We start from the raw sequence: 19113 nt of genomic DNA, 5'->3' as shown, positions 1-19113 counted from the left end.
TTGTATTGGTATGTAAACCCTTTGAGAGGAGGGCTATGTTTTCTTCTTTGTGATTCATCTTCAGTCCCTAGAAACTAACTGAATTGAACTGATACAAATTAGTTGTTCCCTGACCATAAATAGTATATAACAGGACACAAAATATATAGACATGGTACATAAGTAAATTAATGATATGAACAATGAAAAGAGATGTCCTGAACAGTCCAGAGTTGATTGCTAAGGACAATGACTGTTCTAACACCTTCTGATGGTAAGAGGGAGGACCATGGTGAGCTGAGGGCGTCAAGAAAAGCCTCATAGCTGTCTTTACAACTTGAGATGGATATTGTGTCATCATGAAAATTTTACTGAGTAGAAAGAAAAGGAGAGGACAGGGAAGGCATGGAAATATAGAGAATGATAGAAATGACTTAAGCATCTTTTGGTTATTTTTGGGTACATCAGAAAGACTACCATCTTTCCCTCTCCCGTGATACCTTATGTTTTCATCAAACTTTAAAACTTATAAACTGCTGTCACATATACTACTTTATATGATTCATCTAGTGAGGTCCATAGACTGCATTTCATTCCATTGCAAATAACATTGTAAAGGAGATTCACTGTGTATAGTCAAAATGGACTCCATTGGTAATAGATATGCTTGGTACCAAAAGTAATGATGACGAGGATGACACTGATGGTGACGATACTGATGATAGTAATAACACTTACTAAATACTCACTATGTGCCTAGCATGTGCAAAATGTTTTGCATATATTAATACTAAACCTCCCAACACCTTGAAAGTCGAATTTTTAAGTCATCTCTAGATTAATAGGGGTTGAGTCGTTTGCTCTGCATCACACAGCTGTTGTTCGGTAGAACTGGGGCTCATATTGAAGTCTATTTTATTCCAAAGTCCAGTCATTTTTCACTCCCTAGAGTCCTAAAGGCTGACAAACATGACAAAGGGAAGAGCACAAGTGTCATCTCATGATATGTGCTTAACTCACACCTTCGATAGGGTACAAATGTAATCTGCATTAACCTGCTCAAAGTTCAGCACCAGGTAAAGGCATTGCATTTACTTAGTGCTTCATCTTATTTGCGAATACAGATATGTGGGCTTAGGCAATTACCTCCTTAGTTAATGACTTAATTGCCTTTTCAAGGTTTGATCTTGATACTCAAATCATCTCCCCGCTACCAACCCTATTTTTGTTGACACCTCAAAACCCATTTTTGGGCCTTTGTCCTTAGTTGCTGCCCAGGGTCCTCTGGTGATAGCATTCCAAGTGGGGGACATTCAACTGAAAGTGAGGCAAACAGTTGAAACCCCACGGCCTCCTTAACACAGGGATTGAAAACCTCCAAGCGATCACCAGAAATTTATGTTTGCTGTTAGAAAATTGCTTTGGGAAATGACGTGGATCAAAGAAGTAAATTTTCTGTCAAGATTAACTTTAGTAGTGAGCAAAGCAGAATTTGGGGGGGAGAAAAAAAAGATCCCTAGGTGTTTCATTACATTTGTATTAACATTCTTTAATATTTACCACACTCGTACTTTTTGAGCCAAACTGTCAGTGAAGGCATTGAACTACAGAGAAGATTCAGGAATTTCTCTGGAGAGGATACCTTCAGTCTCATTTTACAAACAGAAGCTGTTTATTACAGATGTGCTTCAAACAGCTGGCAGTTGTTGAAAGAATTAAGGTGAAAAATAAAATTCCTAAAAACCCCACCACACATAAACCAGGAATCCACTGCCTCTGGACTGGCCCAGATTCTTCAGCCTGTTTCCAGAAATTGCTGTTATGCAGTCTGCACAGACGGTGGAGTGCTTGGACTAGGAAGGGAGGGGAGGAAGCTTGGCAGGGCACCAGCTTGGAGCTCGATTTTTCTTCTTTTTTATTCCCCCCACAAAGAGCTGGGCCTGGTAGAAAATAAAACAAAAACAGATCCTTTTCCTCTCTCACATCTGCTTTCATCCCAGTTCTTTGGGGTTGGTGGCCCCGGATAAACCAGTGGAGCTCAGCAGGCTGCTCGCTGCTGAATGTGTTGCTGGATTTTGCTGCAGTTCAATGCTGCTTGGCTGTGAGGTCCAAGAACACTGTTTCTCATGGGCCGACAGATATGGGACCACAGTAGTAGCCTTTGTGTGAGGGTTCAGAAAAACAACACGTGCACTTTTAAGATGGGAGTAATATGATGCGATAAATGGTTAATTAAGCCGAGATGGATTTCTTTCCCGCCTTCTTCCAGAAGTCTCCATTTCAGCTCTTAGAAGATCTAGCAGGTATATGCTGCAGATGAGAAGTCTGCTCAGAGAAGGAGGACTGGGGACTGAATCTGTTGACAGAACTGGGAAGAACCATTATATTAAAATAAATAAGTAAATAAGAGGCAGTCACCTGAGGCAAGTGTCAAAGCATCTGTAGTGGCTAAGGGATCTTTGTAACTTCCCTCTTAACATTCCAGTTGCCATTGACTAACAGAGAGGGTGCTATTCTTCATCCTGTTTACTAAGTATTCTGCAATATTACTTGCCCTACTAATCTCTACCCCAGTTCTCGCCTCTTTAGAGATAATTTTTATGTTACCGATTTAGTGTTCTCATTAAAGAAACCTCTTAAATCCTCTTCTTAGCTTCTGCTTCTAAGAACCAATTGCTCCTAATGCCATCCACATTTCCCCTGAGGCTATTTTTATAAACATAACATGTCACTCTACTGTGGTGATGGGGCAGGGGTGGGACTAATGCTGATTGAGAATGTACTATTGGCCAGCAATTTGGCCAACTCAACGCACATGCTCTCTGATAATCTTCCTAAAAACCAGCAAGGCAGCCACTGATATGACCATTTTACAGGTGTGGACACCCAGGTTCACAGAGTCACACTAGTGGCTGTCTAAGGCCACTTAGCCCACTTGGGTTAGACTGTGTTATATGGTAGGGAAAAAAGTCAACTGACAGGAGGGACTTCTTCCTAATAAGAAGTCAAAAGTGTACTTGCCTCCCTGCTGCCTGCTACGGATGATGGAGTAATGAAGGACTTAATTCACAGCAGTGACCAAGAGCAGGAATTTAAATCCCTGTGGAGGAGAGTTTGAAGGATATGGGCCTCAAAAGTCACTGTGTGTGAGGGGCCAACCACAGAGCTTGGGTTCTCATCACTCTCCTCCTACTGCCTTAAATCTTTGCGTAGGACCTCACAGTTTTTGAAGTTCTGTCACTCACATGATCTCATTTGATCCTTACCAGATCCTTGTGAAGCAGGCTGAGCAAGGATTGTTTTCTGAATTTTATAGACAAGGGAATTGAGGTACAAAAAAGTGCTGATTTATCTAAGCCAGCAAATGGCAGAAGCTCTGTCTAATTAATTCCATGCCAGATAGTTTTTTAGTACATCATGAGGCCTCCAAATAAAGACAGCTCTGGGATGTGTTGAGTGCAGAAGGAGCTGATAAGACAAAGTCCTTCACATGAACCTGTCCAAATAGTCTCAGTCCTGGTTTTGAATACTGAAGTACCCAAACTTCCTTGACCTTCTCATTTCTTCCCCAGTGATTACCATGGGTAAGAAAAAAAACAGCAGAAAGTAAAAGCGTCATGGGAACCTCACCATGGTGAGGTTGGTGAGGCTCCCGTGATGCTTTTACTTTTTGCTGTTTTTTTCTCCCACATGGTAATCATTATCTAGCTCAGTGTTTCCCAGCCATTTTTTTTCATACTCCCACTGCCCCCTTGAAAATACTATTTAGACATTTTTTTTTCCTAATTACTCCCCCTCCCTGAAATCTTAATACCACAGATATGTTGTATATCTTTTTATGTACTATATGCATATCTGTGTTTTACCCCAAAAATTAGTACAATTTATTTCACCCACATAAGAAACAATGTTTGCTCCCTCAGTGCCATTTTGCTCTTGTTGTGAATGCCTGGTGTAGCTCATAACTATGAATTCGGTAAAAAGAAAAGAAGGAAGGAAGGATGGAGGGAGGGAAAGAAAAAATGAAGGGAGAGTGGAAAACAAACAAACAATAAAACAAGCCAGCAATGACATAAAACACTAAACTGACGATGTCCTCAATTTCCCAACAGCTCTAGCATTCTCTGCTAGTATAGATTCAAGTATTGAGGTTTCACTATGGCCAAAGCATTGCCAATATTTCTGTCCAAAGCTGGGACAGAGCATGCTTTAATCATTCTGTGAGTGAATCCCAAAGAACAAGGTGTGGCTTGAAACACACTCAACTTTTGGAATCTCAATTCCCTAGTTGCAAACGAGAATGTTCCCTCTGACCAAAGATAGTTTTTCCTTGTGGGATTTAGTAGATCTCTAAAGACGTTGGAGTCTTTCCCTTGGGGGAAGTTCATCGCTTTGCCTGTTGATAAGCGATAGCAAAGGAGAATGCATAGAAAGTTACTCTTACTTTTATTTTCTCCTCCTTAACTTCATACCCTGCCTAACAAATTGGAGAACTAGAAGGAAAGCCAGAATTCACCACTACAGACCTAAGAAAGAAAGGTCTGGACAGGTGGAACCGACTTGCTCAAGGGCCAGGAGCAAATTAGTGTCAAAGCTGGGACATGGAGTTTGCCTCTTGATACAGGACCTCCTCTGCCAGAAGAAAGGGTCAACCTCAGATGTGTACTTCATCATTTGTTAAATTTCCTTGAGCAGCATCCAACTATGGCTGTGATTACACAAAGAAAAAGCTTCTTTAAATAAACACCAGCAAATCTGCTTCAGCTGAAGATGTATGCTTAGTGTCCCAGGGGCCAGTATGATTTAATATTGCCAATATTAAATAAGAGTTTGGGAGTTGGATAACAATTGCAAGCTGGGTAGCAGTTTTTCACCTCCAGGAATTGACTATAGATAGCAAACAGCTCAGATGTGGAAATAGTTTTTCCACATCACCAGAAGGCCCTTGTAGCTGGCTGCTAGCCTTCAGCTCCTATGAAAACTGGAAGATATGTGTGCACAAATGTGTGTGCACATGGCCACGTGTATTCCAGGATCAGGTTCACCAGGGCTGCCAGACCGCAGTGGTAAAGGCAAGCCACTAAAGAACCAGAACAAAGTCAGTGAGTGGTGTATGGGCTAAGGCCTGGCCAGTTAGAAAGCTGGGAAGGAAGCCATGTGTAGTCTTTGCAACTCCAGACTTCACTGCCTCCATATCCCTCTTTTAGGCCCAGTGCTTTCAGGAATTCAGGTTTTTGAGTCTCATCCTATCACAGAAGAAAATGGTGACAGCCTAGCTTTGCAGGATGACGATCCTGGTTACACCCTGATTCAACCCCTTCCTGGCTATGTGACCTTGTTTTGTTCATCTTTTATTTAGAAAACACTTATCTAGTACTTGCCACATGCCAGACACCATTCTAAGCACTTTATAAGGAATAACTCTTTCATTCTCTATAACAATGGGCTTAATTCTTATAACAACCCTATGTCCATTTTATAGATGAAGGAACTGAGGATCAGAAAGGTTAAGTGCCTTGCCAAAGTCACTCAGCCAGAATTTGAACCCAAGGAATGTGTCTCCCTTGACACATCCTACCATGGTAAGTGACCTTGGGCAAGTTGTTGACCAACCCCAACCTCAGTTTACCTGTTTGTAAAGGGAGGATGCTAATACTACTCTGAACGAGGAGGGATGAAGGCTTTTTGCAGGGCTTAAATGAGAAAATCTTAAGGATTTTTGCAGGTTGCCAGGCACCTAGCAAGTAAAATATATGATTAACACTCCTATAGGTGGAGGTCATGTTTCATAAATGGATCAAGAAGAAGTGGAGGCCTCTTCTGCATACTCTCATGGTGAGTCTGATAGGCCTATGCCAGCATAGTCCTCTTGAGAATGCCTCACCTTTGCAGGTGCAATCATTTATAAGTTAAATGGTTCTATTGTTCACTCCACAAATGTTGACTTAAGCTCTGAACAAGAAATGTTGTGCTACTTTGATTGAATGAGTTGAGCAATATAATCGGAAGTTAAAAGCATCTGAGTGATATGTTATCTTTAGTGGCATTTCAGTTATAATGTGGTTTCTCCTTTTCTTTCCTACAGCATGTTTGCTCTTTTTTTTTGTACCTTTGTGATTTTTGAAATAATATGCAAAAAAGATCAGACAAAAAATGGCCTGGACAGCAAAGCAGTGCTGCTGCATTCTGAAAAGTCCCATTATTTTTAAAATAAAAATTTAATAAAATAAAAGAAACACAGTCTCAGTTGCAGGGAAATATAGATTTCACCATAAATGCAATCACTATGGAGCAGAGACAGTGAGGCAAAATAACAGAGTGAGTGGTTGTTCTGCAGCTGAGGGACAAATGACAGAATTGCCTTGGCCAGCTGAAGACAGATTGTTGCATTGTTCCATTAATTGTGTGTAACTTGGCTTTTCCAGACCTTTCTGTGGCAGACTAATCCAGCTCTGTGTGCTGCTGAGCCATCTCACTTATACTGAAGGCTGCCTACAATATCTCTAAGATAGAGAGCCCTGCTACACATAGTTTGCAATATTGAGAGTTCTTCACTGAGGATAAATATGCTGATGGTGAACACCTAAAAATATGTGATTTTTAAAGAGGACTTTGGTTTAAGGAGGTAAAATATGACAGAAGATCCAATCTTTATCCTGGCTTTACTTTAAGCCCCATAAACTGTTGACTAATCTGCTCTTGTAAGAGAGCATTCACTTGTGTTGTTTCATTTAAGGGGAACAAGGTGGGATGTCCTGGCCAAATGTATGCTACCCGTCTGTTTAAGTGCCTGAAATTCCAGCATTAGAGTGATTTCCTATGGTTATATCCCCCAAAGATCCTTGTTTAAGTTGCAAAAATCCCCGGAGTAGAATTATCACCACTCCACCGATCAGTGTCCTACTAGGATTTATGTTTACATTCTTGGAAGAGCTGGTGGCAAATCTGTGGATGCAGTGGACTGAGTGGAAAGGGAATATTTTGGTGTTAGGGGTATTTGGAAAGAATTGATGCCTATTTGGTTGTCTCTTGGGTGTCGTGGAGTCTCCTTTGGCAAAGAAAAGAGTGTCAGGCTTGGGATTGGGGTGGAGACACAGAGGGGCAGTGGTGAAACTATGATGTCAAACTTTGTAACTGCAGGACTTCAGTTGGAGGAGGTGTAGGAGCCTGTGTGCAAAGGGTTTTCCAGGAATCCTCCTAAAGAAGTTATTGATTTGTATATTTTGAGCAGGACTAGCTTTACCTCATAATGACACAACCAATCAGAGAAGGAAAGGAAGGTGGTAGCGGGAGAAGGACTCAGAATTTAGAAGAGACATTTCTCAGTGCCAGCCCAGCAGTAACAATGACCTTGGGCAAGCTACTGAACCTTTTCAGATTTGAGTCTTCTTGTCTTAAAAATGGGACAAGTTTATGTCTGCCTTGTGAAATTATTGGGAGAGTAAAAACAAATATAAGAATAATTCTAAACAGCGCTTTGTAAACTAGAGTGCTCAGAGACTAATTCTAAGTACACTGATGCTTGCACGTCTTTCTTCTATCAGTGCCACCAGATGGAGTCAATGGCAGGAGGTGGGAAGGTGACTCCCTTCTCCCTGCCATGTAGCCCACGTAACCTGACCCCATGGAGCCCTGACCCCATGGAGCCCAGGCACCAGCCAACCATGTATTTTTAAAGAGCTGCAGTCAGACTTTTGGATCTTGTAGATTGCTGAGTTGTCCATGCTGTGAGTAGGCAACCCACTAGCTCAGTGCTTCTCAGCCTTGGCTGAACTATGGAATCACCTGGGAAGCTTAAAAATAATAATAATAAAAAAAATAATAATTCTCCTTACCAAGGCCACACCCCAGACCAGTTAACTCACAATCTGTTGAGGGTGGGGTCCAGGAGTCAGTATTTATTGAGGCTCCCAAGTTGTTCCAGTGTGCAGCCAGGGTTGACAAGCACTCTGCTAGCTGAGCAATAGAGAAATAAGACGCAGCTAGAGAACGAATTCCTTCTTCTCATAACACGAGGGAAAATAACTTTACAACATTACATTGAGAACAGACAAATAGCTAACCTGGTGGACCAGAATAAAGAAATGATTGAAAAGGATTGAGGAGTCAGTGTAATCACAGCTACTTATGTTAACTTGAGTAGCATAAAACACAGATCTTGAAACTCTCTCCTCTTCCTCTCTTTTTCTTTTTTCTTTCTGTTTTGTTTTGTTCTCTCTTCTCCTCTCATCTCCTTCTCCCACCTTGCCTTTTTTTCTTCTCAATCTCTCTTTCTCTCTCTTTCCCTCCCATCCCATACCCCGTTTTACTAGAAAGATCTCTCAATTCCTAATATCCATTGTGGCCACTTACAATGTAGTATGTCATTTTGAGAGTCCTGAACAAATTCTTTTTTTTTTTTTTTTGTGGGTAGGGGGCTACCTCACACCACATCCCTGTGTCTCAGGTCTCATGTGCGGGTGAGTGTGTGTGTCCTCTCTAGGATTCCCTTTCATCTCTTCCTGCACATTCTAAAAACCCGATTCTCCCACCCATACATGCCTGAGCTTTCTCATCTTCTCCTCCGTTTTCCAGCATGTCCACCTACCTCTCTGAAGCCCCTGACTCTCAGTGAATTTTTTTTAACCTATATTTGCTCATTAATATTCAGGCAAGCCTGATGAATCAGAATGTCTGGAGGAATAGGAATTCAGGGGAATTTTAATTTTCTGGTTAAGTGACACTCTCTTGAAAACCACTTTTGTTTCAAGTTTTATTGTGGGGAAAAAAATGGTAAAATAGAAGCCCCAAACTGGAAAGGTTCTTAGGGAATACCTAGAAGAATCCTTCTAAAAGTAGACACAGAGACCAATTGCAGTAAGATGATTAACAGATGATCCCAGGCATGTAAATGACAGTACTATGTCTAAAGATGATAACTCCTGACTTCTAGACCCTATTTCTTCCAGAGCGCTTACTTGACCTGCCCTGCAGAAATGTTATGATTAACCAGAACCAAATGTGAATTATATTCTTTTAAGTGAATTCTCTAGTTCCTTATAATTTCATCTGCCCATGAACCTCACTCATCTGTGTTGCCTGTCTGTCCCCAGATGGATTTCAGTTTGCAATTCTTGTATCTCTAGACTATCCTGTTTCTAAGGACTGAGATCATTTCCCTAAATATGTGCACCCTACTCACCAGACTGAGCACATTGATTTTTTTCTAGCTTATTTTTTTTTTTAGTTTTTTACGATTATTGCGGGTACATAGTAGATGCATAAATTTATGGGGTACATGAGATATTTTGATAGAGGCATGCAATGTGTAACAATTGCATCATGGAAAATGAGGTATTTATCACCTCAAGCATTTATTTTTTTAGCACACTGATTTTTAAAATAGAGGTTCATCACCACCTCACATACATTACAGTTTTGGTTGGGGAAGAAGAAGGCACAGGCTGGTGGATTGGATTTGTTCAGACTGCAGAACCCCTCCTGGAAGGAATATCAAGTTTCTCATTTTCCTTCTTGTTAATTAAATCTCCACTGTTAACTTGATTTTTTTTCCCTGTTTCCTAAATGAGGTATTGCTAAAGAAAAAGTGGGTCAATTGAGGGTTCTGACTAGTTTTGTCCTAGTTAATTTAAGTTTTGCCATATGTTCTTTGAGAAGCATGTGTTAACTATGTGTTAACTTCTGCTGATTATCAGTGAACCTAAGGGCTTTTAATTTAGATTTCCAGTTACCTGGCAAGAGAAAGACTTAAAAGGAATAAGTCTAGGTAAATCTAAAACTAACTCAGAAGTAAGACCACTCCTTGTAAAGCTGAAGCACAGCATGATGCTTTAGATAGCACCATTACTTTCTGTCGTGGAGCAGGGTTTTTCAACTTCAGCACTCTTGACATTTTAGGTCAAATAATTATTTGATGTGGGGGATGTCCTTTGCTTGTAGGATGTTTCACAGTATCCAGACATCTACCTACTGGATACCAGTAGCACCATCTCACCCATGCATAAAAATTTTAACTGTCTCCAGACACAAACAAGTAAATGTCCACTGGGTGGCAAATTTGCCCCTGGTTGAGAACCACTACCATAGACACATGATCCATTTAATCACTAAGGAAGAAATGCAGATAAATCCCTGACAATAACATATGGATGTCTCTACTTTACTCTCTCTGAGTCTAAAATCCTATTTTAAGGGGTCGGACTGAATGTACTGGCCATTTCTTCTCCTGGAACCCCGGAGAAGTCTCCTCTGTTGGCAGAGTCCTGCATTGCCCAATTACCAGTGACCAGAGCAAACAAGTTGTGGTCAGAATTCCTGGATTTGACCATTGTGCCCATGGCATTCAACAAGAATGTGTTGAGCATGTATCCTGTTCCCAGTCTAGTTCTAGGCTCTTTGTTAGGTGTAGGAGTGCAGGGGCAACCATTCAAGGAATAAAGAAACAGTGTGTAGTGAAAAGGCCACCAAGTCAATTAGCACATCCCAGTGCTTCCAATCACTAGCTGGGTGACTTTGCACAATGTACCTGACTTCTGTAAGCCTCAGGTTCTTCATGTGAAGATAAGGTTGCTAGCACCTCCCTCACTTATTGTGATCTAGATAAAGGCACCATACCAGCAACTGCTCAGTAAATTGTATTTCTCCATCTCATTTATATCTTTGTCTAAACTGTAAGAATGCAATTGCCAGGCCCTTCACTTTGAATAAAAAAAGCAAAAGTCTTCAGAAATTGTGTCCAGTTGAGCAAGGCCAGGAGATGGTGCCCAATCAGAAGTAAGAATTTTGCCTCCTGAATCCCAGAAAAAAAAAAATCAGAGCAGAGCATTCTTTAATGGAAAAATATATTTCTTAACCCTGAGGTGGAAAATACTCTCAAAAAATATATTCCCATTTGCTGGCTCTTCCCACTAGACAGCAGGTTACACTCTGCTGTGGCATAAGGAGCCCAGAAGTTCCCCAGCCTGCAAAGCATCTACCTACTCATTAACTAATGCCTGAAAATACTATCAGCCATATCAGTCATTTATATCTTAACTGTCACTGATTTTATCAGATCCTTTCCTGAATAAAAGTTTGATTATGAAGAAGAAAGTATTAGGATGATTAGTGCTAGAAGGTAGTTACATAATGGTCTCCTGCCTGCGCGTGTATGTGTGTATGTGTGTGGTTATATATGTATGTGTGTGTGGTACTATGTGGTTTTATATATTATATATTATATATACACACACACATACACACACACGTGTGTGCATAGTTGTGTGTGTGCTGTTATATATACAGAGATAGATTGAGAGGTAGGAGTGTGTGTGTATATTTCAGAAGCGCACTTATTGGTCATATTCTAGCTAATTCCTTTTTATTTGACATTCTGTCAATGGCAGACCCAAATCAGCCAACATCGCCACTCATCTAGAGGAGATAATTTATGTTTATTTTGACTACCCTGAAACATTATGACACTCTTGCTCCAAAACAGATATAATTTCTGGTTCTTTGATAATTTTCTCTGTGAGAGGGGTATGTGATGATGTTCCTTCTACCATCTCATGTGATCCATCAATGCCCTGTTCTACTGGGCCATGTCAGATAGACTAGGCATCAAACTTGCTGACAAGTCGACTAAAATAAGCCGGAAACACAAGTGGCCCCTAATCCTACCAGAGATCTGTGTGTACTTGCTTGGAAAACTTGGGAGGAATAACAAGTGGCATTTGCCCCTCTGATTACTTACACATACTCATAAATGTGTTGTTGATGCTAAATCATACCAAATGTCTGCCTTCTTGAAGGCAGAGAGAAAAGGTTGGGCGCTCTTCTACTTTGATGAGTTCAGAAGAATATTTTTAAATGGTTGAGAAAACTATTTCCTTTTACTGGAATAACCTTTCCTTTGCGATGGCAACTTTGTAGTCTTGGGAGTATGGGCTGCATTGTGGGTAGGTGGTCTCAACTATTAATATCAAGGCTAAGATCTGAGCATCAGGGACTGCCTATTTTTTCTGAGTGCAGCAAAGGACAGGTCTCATTTAACCTGCTTCCTCTGGTCCAACCTAAAAAACTACTAGGGCTAAGACTGGTGTGAGAGTGTCATTTGTCATGTGAAAAGACTTTTTTTCTATATAAACATTCAAAAAACCTCAATACCACTGCTGAACTTTAATCAGCTGGGAAGGTACTGCAAATGGAGGGTCAATCCATCACAATGCCCAGGACGAGACGTGAATTGTGGCCTTAAGTTCTTTTCAGATAGCACAGCATAATGAGATTAGCACCCTCTGTGGGAAGAATAAAAAAAAGGTGCTACACCTTTAAAAATTAGATTCTCTTTTAAATGCTTAGTAGTTTGCTTAGAGGGGTCAGAGCAAGTTTCTTGAAGCTTAAAGATTAATTAATTTGAGAAAGAAAAGATTTCAAGTGTTACAAAACCTTAGTTAAAACTACCACTTTCCCTTATTCCTGCCGTTTCCCCCCACCTCCCCCCACCAATCTCCAGAGCTAGAGGCACGGGGGCATGAAATGATGTGAGCTAAATTCCCGTTTGTGTAGACAACGTTTGCTTGCCTACAAAGACACACAACGCAGAAACATACAGACGCACACACAAAGTAAGAACATAGCTTTCTATGGTCATCATTTGCTCTTAAGCTCCCAGATTGCAGATTCCTCTTTCCAATGGTTCTTCATGAAATGCGTATGGACTTAAGATCTTCGACATACATGATGTTTAATCATGGGCAGGGTGGGAGGAGTAGCATAAAACAAAGCACGATTATTCTCTCTCTTTCTTATGGCCACCTTGAAACAAGAAGAGTGAAAGATAAAAATGTCTTGGGGATAGGAGATAAACTACAGTTTCCAATATTCAGATTTCTAGAGGGTAGGAGGGGACTTGTGGTTCTGATGCTTGCCAGAAAGGTTTTGCTTCTGAAAGCTTTCCCTGTAAGCACCCCCACACAGCTCTTTAATGCACCAAGCCAAAGCAGCTTTGGGCGCTGGATTCCTGTAGCCTTCCTATGAGATGGTTAAGTTCACGGAATCCAAGGAGCCCTCCTTCAGTTGCTACATTTTTTGTTTTCTAAAAAAGGTATGCCGTCTTCTAGAGGAGGTCGCTTTAGTAGGGTTTTAGGTAAGGCACATCCCTGAGAGAATCTTTTTCCTGCTACCCCTGCTCTCAGAGTGGTATGCTACTTAGAAAGGCAAACCCAAATGATTATGCTTAAATTCAAAACCCCCTCCTCAAAGTTATCAAACAAAGCACCTCTCTTCTAGAACACTAACAGTCTGAATGGGTGTCATGTGCATGATGTGTGTCATAATGTCATGTTTTAATTATAAATAAAGCAAGATGAAGTTTCCTGGCCAGGAAAAATGAGCTGGGGTGTTGGGGTGTGTGTGTGTGTGTGTGTGTGTGTGTGTGTATGTGTGTGTGTGTGTGTGTGTGTAAGAAGCTGTCTCCCAGGGCTTAACATCTTAAAAGACATTTGCAAAATATTTCTCTTGAAAGAGACTCTTAGAAATACTATTTTTAGGCATACTGGTTTCTCCATAGGTAAAAGAGAAACCTACCACCCCAACCCTTAGCTTAAGGAAACCTTCTGGTGATACCATTCTGCATTTCAAAAAGCTGATTTTGCCTCCTAAGATTGGTAGCTGGAGACATTTGCATGTTGGGGGATGGTAGTGTGTGGTTCCCCATCCCCCCATCCCTCTTCCTGCTATTTGGACTTCTCTCTCTCAAAAAAAAGGAAAAATAAAAACAGAAAGATGCAACTCTTTAGTGTCCGTTAGAGAGGGAAGAGAAAGACTTAGGGACATGGGCTACATTGGTTCAGCATCTGTCATCCATGACAGTTTATTTCAATCATACATTTGCTTAAATTGTCATCTGATGAAGGAGCCCTCCGTCCAATGCACACAGCCTTCCCCTTCCCTTCTCTGCACCCACCAACTGCCACTACCACCACCTCCTCACTCTTTAGTTCAGTAGAAACTGAAATCTCAATGATGGACCTGGAAACGTATGAGGGGTGAGAAGGAGCAATCATCAATCTCAACACAGAAAAAAGAAAAAGGGAAAGCAAGCATTACACAAAAGGGCCATCTGAGAAGAGGCAGCTTTTCTGTCCTGGGTTAACAAATTATTCCCATCTCAGAAATATGCAAACACAGGATCAAATGAGTATCTTCTCCCACTCTCCCCACCCCATCACTGCTCTGTCACCTCTGCCCCTAAAGTCTCTTGCTACAAGTCATTACCCTGCAGGCATTCATCCTAAGGTAGGTTTTTCTCCTCATTCCCCATAGAAACTAGGAATGTGCTGTCACTGTTTGGGAGCCTAAGCTTGCTGCAGTCTTAGCAATGTGCTCCAGAAGCACAGCTTTCAGCCCTAAACATCGGGATTCTGCCTCCTTCCCCTCAGCCAGACCAAAGAGAGCAGTGAGCTGAGGGGCTCCCTTTAACAGAGGGTACAAGAAGGGCACAAATGCTACTAAGTCTGGTGAATCAAAGACTCAGGAGAATTAAGAACAGGTGGCATTTGGGGATGAGATTTTGAGGTGATTTGAAAGATGGTTACATTAAGTGCAAAAATGTTTCGTGTTCCTAGGAGAAACTGTCTGGCATTGCTTTTTAAAAACCATTTGCAATGCTCTCTGCTTTAAAGGCTGAGTAAGGGTGCCCAGTCCTCAGTCCACCTCTCAGTTGCCTGAAGGTGGTTAGATTGCACTGTCCCTGCCCCAGTAATATAAAGGGTCTTGCTGTTTTTCTTTTTCTAGTCCTTACACATGTGGAGTAAATTAACATAAATCATTAATCTGATAAGCTTTCTTTGCCCTTCTTTAAAATTTCAAATTGAATCTGACTACGTTGCTCCTGGATTTTCCTTCTGGCCCCTGGACAACTCCCCTCCCCACCCACCAAGGAAATTGTAACTGTTGCTTTTCTTGTAACACAGGTAACAATTCATTTAGGTTACACCAGTCTGTAAAAACTGTAAATGCTATTTTATTTTAAACATTTTAGTTTACAAAAAAAAAAAAAAAAATCAATGATTGGTACCTTTTTTACACTCTCAGATTCCTGAATATGGACAGATCTTCAAAGGGAGGAAGGAGTTCTCATATGAAATTTAAGATAGACTGTCCTGAAGGTTGTGGGGTGGGGTTTTTTGTTGTGTTTTAATTCGCTTTTGTTTTTAAGACACAATAAAGCTAAAATGTCAAGTCTCTGGGAGAGATCCCCTTAAAGTTTCAGTCAAGGAGCATATCAGAGCACAGACAAGGAGACCCCAGCCTGGTGCCCGCCGGCCCGTCCCGGCTGCCCAGGCGTATTTGGTAGCGCATGGGTTGAGAGCCACTGGGACAATCACACCTCGCATTCCCTCGCGGGCTGCTGGTGGCAGGTACACGAGCCATACTCGTTGATGATCACCAGGGCTCCCTCAATGTGGTTCGGTTTGTAATCAACGTAGTATTCCTGGGCAGACATGGCAGCCATCTGATGCATGGTCTGTTTCTGCTTTTGCTTCCTGCGCTGCGTGACAAAGCACTGTCTGAGCTGCCTGAGGCTGGCTGGGAAACACTTCCAGGACACGTAGAGCACCAGGACCACGATGAGGAAGGAGAAGATGAGGGCCATGGTGCCCGTGACCACCTTGTGGATCTGCACGGCGTTCTCGGCGTGCTCGCCGCCTGGGAGAGCCACGGTGGCAGGCTCGAATGTGCCGTCGTGCTGCCCCTCCCCGCCGTCCGCGAGCGTGGTGGCCGAGCTGGCAGGGGGCCCCAGATCACTGCGGTTGGTGACGGCCGAGAGCAGGTGGCCGCTGGTGGGCTCGGCCCCATCCTCGCACAGGTGGAAGGCGTACACGGCGTCCAGGACGTCCTCGCCCTGTGCGTACTCCGGGCTGGCGCACTGCAAGTTGCCATCGTAGCGCCCCTGGAAGTTGCTGAGCCACGAGGCTAGGGCACACACGTTGCGCCCGCAGTCCCACAGGTTCCCGGCCAGGGTGATGCTTGTCAGGGACTTCCAAGAGTTGAGGATCCGGGGCTCGATGTAGGTGAGGCGGTTGGAGTCCAGCTGCAGGGACTGCAGGTGCGGCACGGTCTCGAACACATGGGGCTCCATGTACTCGATCTCGTTGCCCGACAAGTCCATTTTCTCCAGGTTCCAAACCCAGTCCAGCGAGCTGACCACAATGGCCACCTTGTTCCTCCGCAGGCAGAGCGAGTGCAGGGAGATGAGGCGCGGGAAGTGGGCGAAGTTCACCTTGACCAAGTCGTTGTGCTCGAGGTGCAGCTCGGTGAGCTTAAACAAGCCGGCGAAAGAGTTGCGCGCCAGACTCTTGAGCTGATTGTATCCGATGTCGAGAAACTTGAGGCTGCGGCAGTCCTGGAAGATGCGCACGGGCACAAACTGGATGGCGTTGGCCCGCATATGCAGCGTGGTGAGCTTCCGCAGCCCGTGGAAGAGGTCGGGCGCGAGCGCCTGCAGCTTGTTGTACGAGAGGTCCACGCTGCGCAGGTTGGGCATGGGCCGGAAGGTGGTGTTGGGCAGTTGGGTGATCTGGTTGGAACTCAGCGTGAGTTCCTTAACTCGGCGCAGTTTCTGAAAGGCGTCCCCCTGCACGGAGCAGATGTGATTGTGATCCAGATAGAGCCACGTGAGCTGCATTAACCCCGTGAACTGGCCGGCGCGCAGCTCCGAGAGGCTGTTGTAGCGCAGGGACAAGCCCAGCAGGCCGGACAGGTTGTGGGGCGCCTCGGTGAGGTTGAGCGCCTCGCAGTACAGCAGCCGCCCCTCGCACCGGCACAGCTGCGGGCACCCGCTGGGGGCGGCGGGCAGCATCTGAAAGCAGGCCCCCAGCAGACACAAGACCACCCCCGAGGGCCTCCTCAGCAGCCAGTATAGACAGAGACCGAGCAGCAGGAAATCCATTAGCGAGAATCTTTCCAGAGAGACTGGAGAATGTCCATTGGAAGCGCTCGGTCAGAAATCTACATCATATTTTATTCCGAGGGAGGGGAAGCGGGGGAGGGGGAGAAAAGGGCAAAAAATCAAATAAATACATAGAAATAAAGAAGGACCCCCCTCCCCAAAAACCACACGTTCACCTCTAAGCATGCAGAAAGCTGGGCAGCATAGAAAGTTCACAGCCACGGAAAGATCAAAGAGATGGTGATTTGGTCCATGTTAGATGCTGCAGCAAAGAAAAGGGAGGAAAAAAAAAATCTTCGGGAAAGAATTTAATTAAAAAGTGTCTTACCCACCCTTTTCCAGAGAGTGACAACCTCCATTCAGCTGCTCCCTTTGTGTGCAGGCTAATTATATGCAGGGCGAGAGAAGACCCCTCTGTGTTTCCGAGGCAGCCCCGGTCCGCGGCCGGCGGATCTGGCAGGCGCACAATGTCTCACTTTGCTGCTCGGCTCGGGGCTGCAAGGGCGGCCGGCAAGGCGGGGAGGCGACTTCTAGGACCCGCAAGTTTCCCAACTACGTGCCGGAGCCCGAGCTTCGCCTTCCTGCCGCCTTCCTTTCCCTCTGCAGTTCGGACTGTGACGTTGTGGGGGGAAAAAACTCCAAACTCGGGGCTCGCGACTCCCCAGGATTTGACAGTCTGGTTAATGTCCGTCATTGGAAACGACCACTGACCGGCGCCACCTTTTACTCCGCGGAGACAGCCTGCCATTCGCGCCCCGGGCAGCTGCAGAGAGCGGGCTCACTCATGCTTTGCGGGCGGCGGGCGGCGGGCGGCGGGCGGCGGGCGGTGGGGAGGTGCGGGCGGCGGCGCGGGGAGCGGCGACCGGCGCCCGGGCTCCTTCCCTCCACCAGGCAGTGTGCGGCGCGAGCTTGCACAGGCACCTACTGCTCACTGAGTGTCGTAAGCTGCTCACGATTGTGCGTCTTCCCCGAGCACCTCAGACATGGGCAGATTGAAAAGGGGTGGGCATAAAACCAACATTTTACCGAACCACTAAAGTAATATATGTTTTTTGATGAAACGGAAAACACTTTCAGCTTTTTTGTCCATATTTCAAAAAAAAAAAAAAAAAAAAAAGGAGGGGGGAGGGAGGTGGAGGTAGGGGTAGCATCATCCACGACAAGATATTTCCAAGTGGGAAACTGAAATGTTCTGTGCTCTCCCCCTTCCCTTTTGGCGATATATTCTTTTCCCCTTTAAAACTGTCTACGTGTAAGAGATACGTAGGAATCTGTAGAGAAATCAACGTTTGGACCTTTGCTTTAGAAAAGCAACTTGAGAGAAGACACAGGAAGGCAATGATTTTGGGGCTTGGCTAAGATTTTGGGTTTTTTTCCCCCCTCTTGCGAGTACTGGAATTCTGCAGTCAGCCAGCCCTTTTTTGAGGTGGAGAGGGGAAATGCTTTCCAAACCCACCTAGTTTGGGAAGCCATCCCAGTCCCGGTGGTGTGAGATCCAGTGTGGCAAAAAGGTATGTCTGTGTGCAGGGAGACTTGACTGAGATCCCTCCGGGGCTTCATCAGGCTCCACAGATACATATGCGGTACTGGGTGGATTAAAGAACGATTGTACTGTCTGACATGGGGAGGGCTTACCCTGACTTGTGCTGCTCATGGTGATTACTGGGCCCTGCAGTGCACCCCACTCCAAGAGAGTGTGAATGTGTAGGGACGTGATAGTTTAAGCCGTAATGAAGCCTACCCGTCTCCATACACACATCCTAATTAAGCTTTGAGACTGCACTAAGTTGTGCCACTTTTTCCTCTGAGTATGACGAGAAGCCTTTGCCTCATTATTTCTATTCATAATCATTTATAGATAGGAGTCCTTACAATGAGCTCTCCCCCCACCTCCCCACACACACACCTTGTGCCTACTGGTCTGTAGAGGGTCTGCCCTGGGGAGGGTCAGTTGGTCATCTGTTTAAACAAAGTCCTCCAAGATGGCTGAGAAAGCCTGCGGGAAGTGAGTGTGGGCAAGCCTTCCTTCTTGACAAAGATGCCCAGGGAGATGGTAGGGAGAGTCAAATGTGAGTCTCCAGCTCCACTGTTTGAATTCCCATCGTTTCTGCCTCTAAGGAAGTCAAAATCAGTAGGCATTATATGTAGTGGCACTTACTTTGATAGGAATGAGGGTGGATTACCAGAGCCAGGGTAGA

At 44.1% G+C, this 19113-nt stretch overlaps 2 protein-coding genes across 10 annotated transcripts in view; one reads left to right on the top strand and one right to left on the bottom strand.

The window, feature by feature from the left end:
* CTNNA2 (catenin alpha 2) overlaps positions 1–19113 on the top strand; it is a 1472650-nt gene that overhangs the window by 1101833 nt on the left and 351704 nt on the right. For 2 of the 8 annotated variants that reach the window (XM_016948867.4, XM_016948866.4), the window contains exon 1: positions 18106–18426. The exons of 5 other annotated variants lie outside the window; for them this stretch is intronic. The gene's annotated coding sequence lies outside the window, so the exon portion shown is untranslated. Of the gene's footprint in view, positions 1–18105; positions 18427–19113 lie in introns of those variants that run through there. One more of the 8 variants, XM_063788992.1, reaches the window with a different exon arrangement.
* Positions 1503–17855, bottom strand: LRRTM1 (leucine rich repeat transmembrane neuronal 1). 2 transcript variants are annotated; one of them, XM_054678553.2, is made up of 3 exons: positions 17248–17855; positions 15041–16974; positions 1503–2347 (listed from the first exon to the last, which is right to left on the bottom strand). In XM_054678553.2, exon 2 carries the CDS (start codon positions 16913–16915, stop codon positions 15347–15349), a length of 1569 nt encoding a protein of 522 aa, XP_054534528.1. In that variant the 5' UTR covers positions 16916–16974; positions 17248–17855; the 3' UTR covers positions 1503–2347; positions 15041–15346. The 2 variants fall into 2 exon arrangements, with proteins under 2 accessions (XP_054534528.1, XP_063645063.1); XM_063788993.1 differs by having other exon boundaries at positions 17244–17731.

This window comes from Pan troglodytes, chromosome 12, assembly GCF_028858775.2.
Source record: "Pan troglodytes isolate AG18354 chromosome 12, NHGRI_mPanTro3-v2.0_pri, whole genome shotgun sequence".
In the NCBI taxonomy this organism is placed as follows: domain Eukaryota; kingdom Metazoa; phylum Chordata; class Mammalia; order Primates; family Hominidae; genus Pan; species Pan troglodytes.
This window is presented reverse-complemented; position numbering and strand designations above follow the sequence as displayed.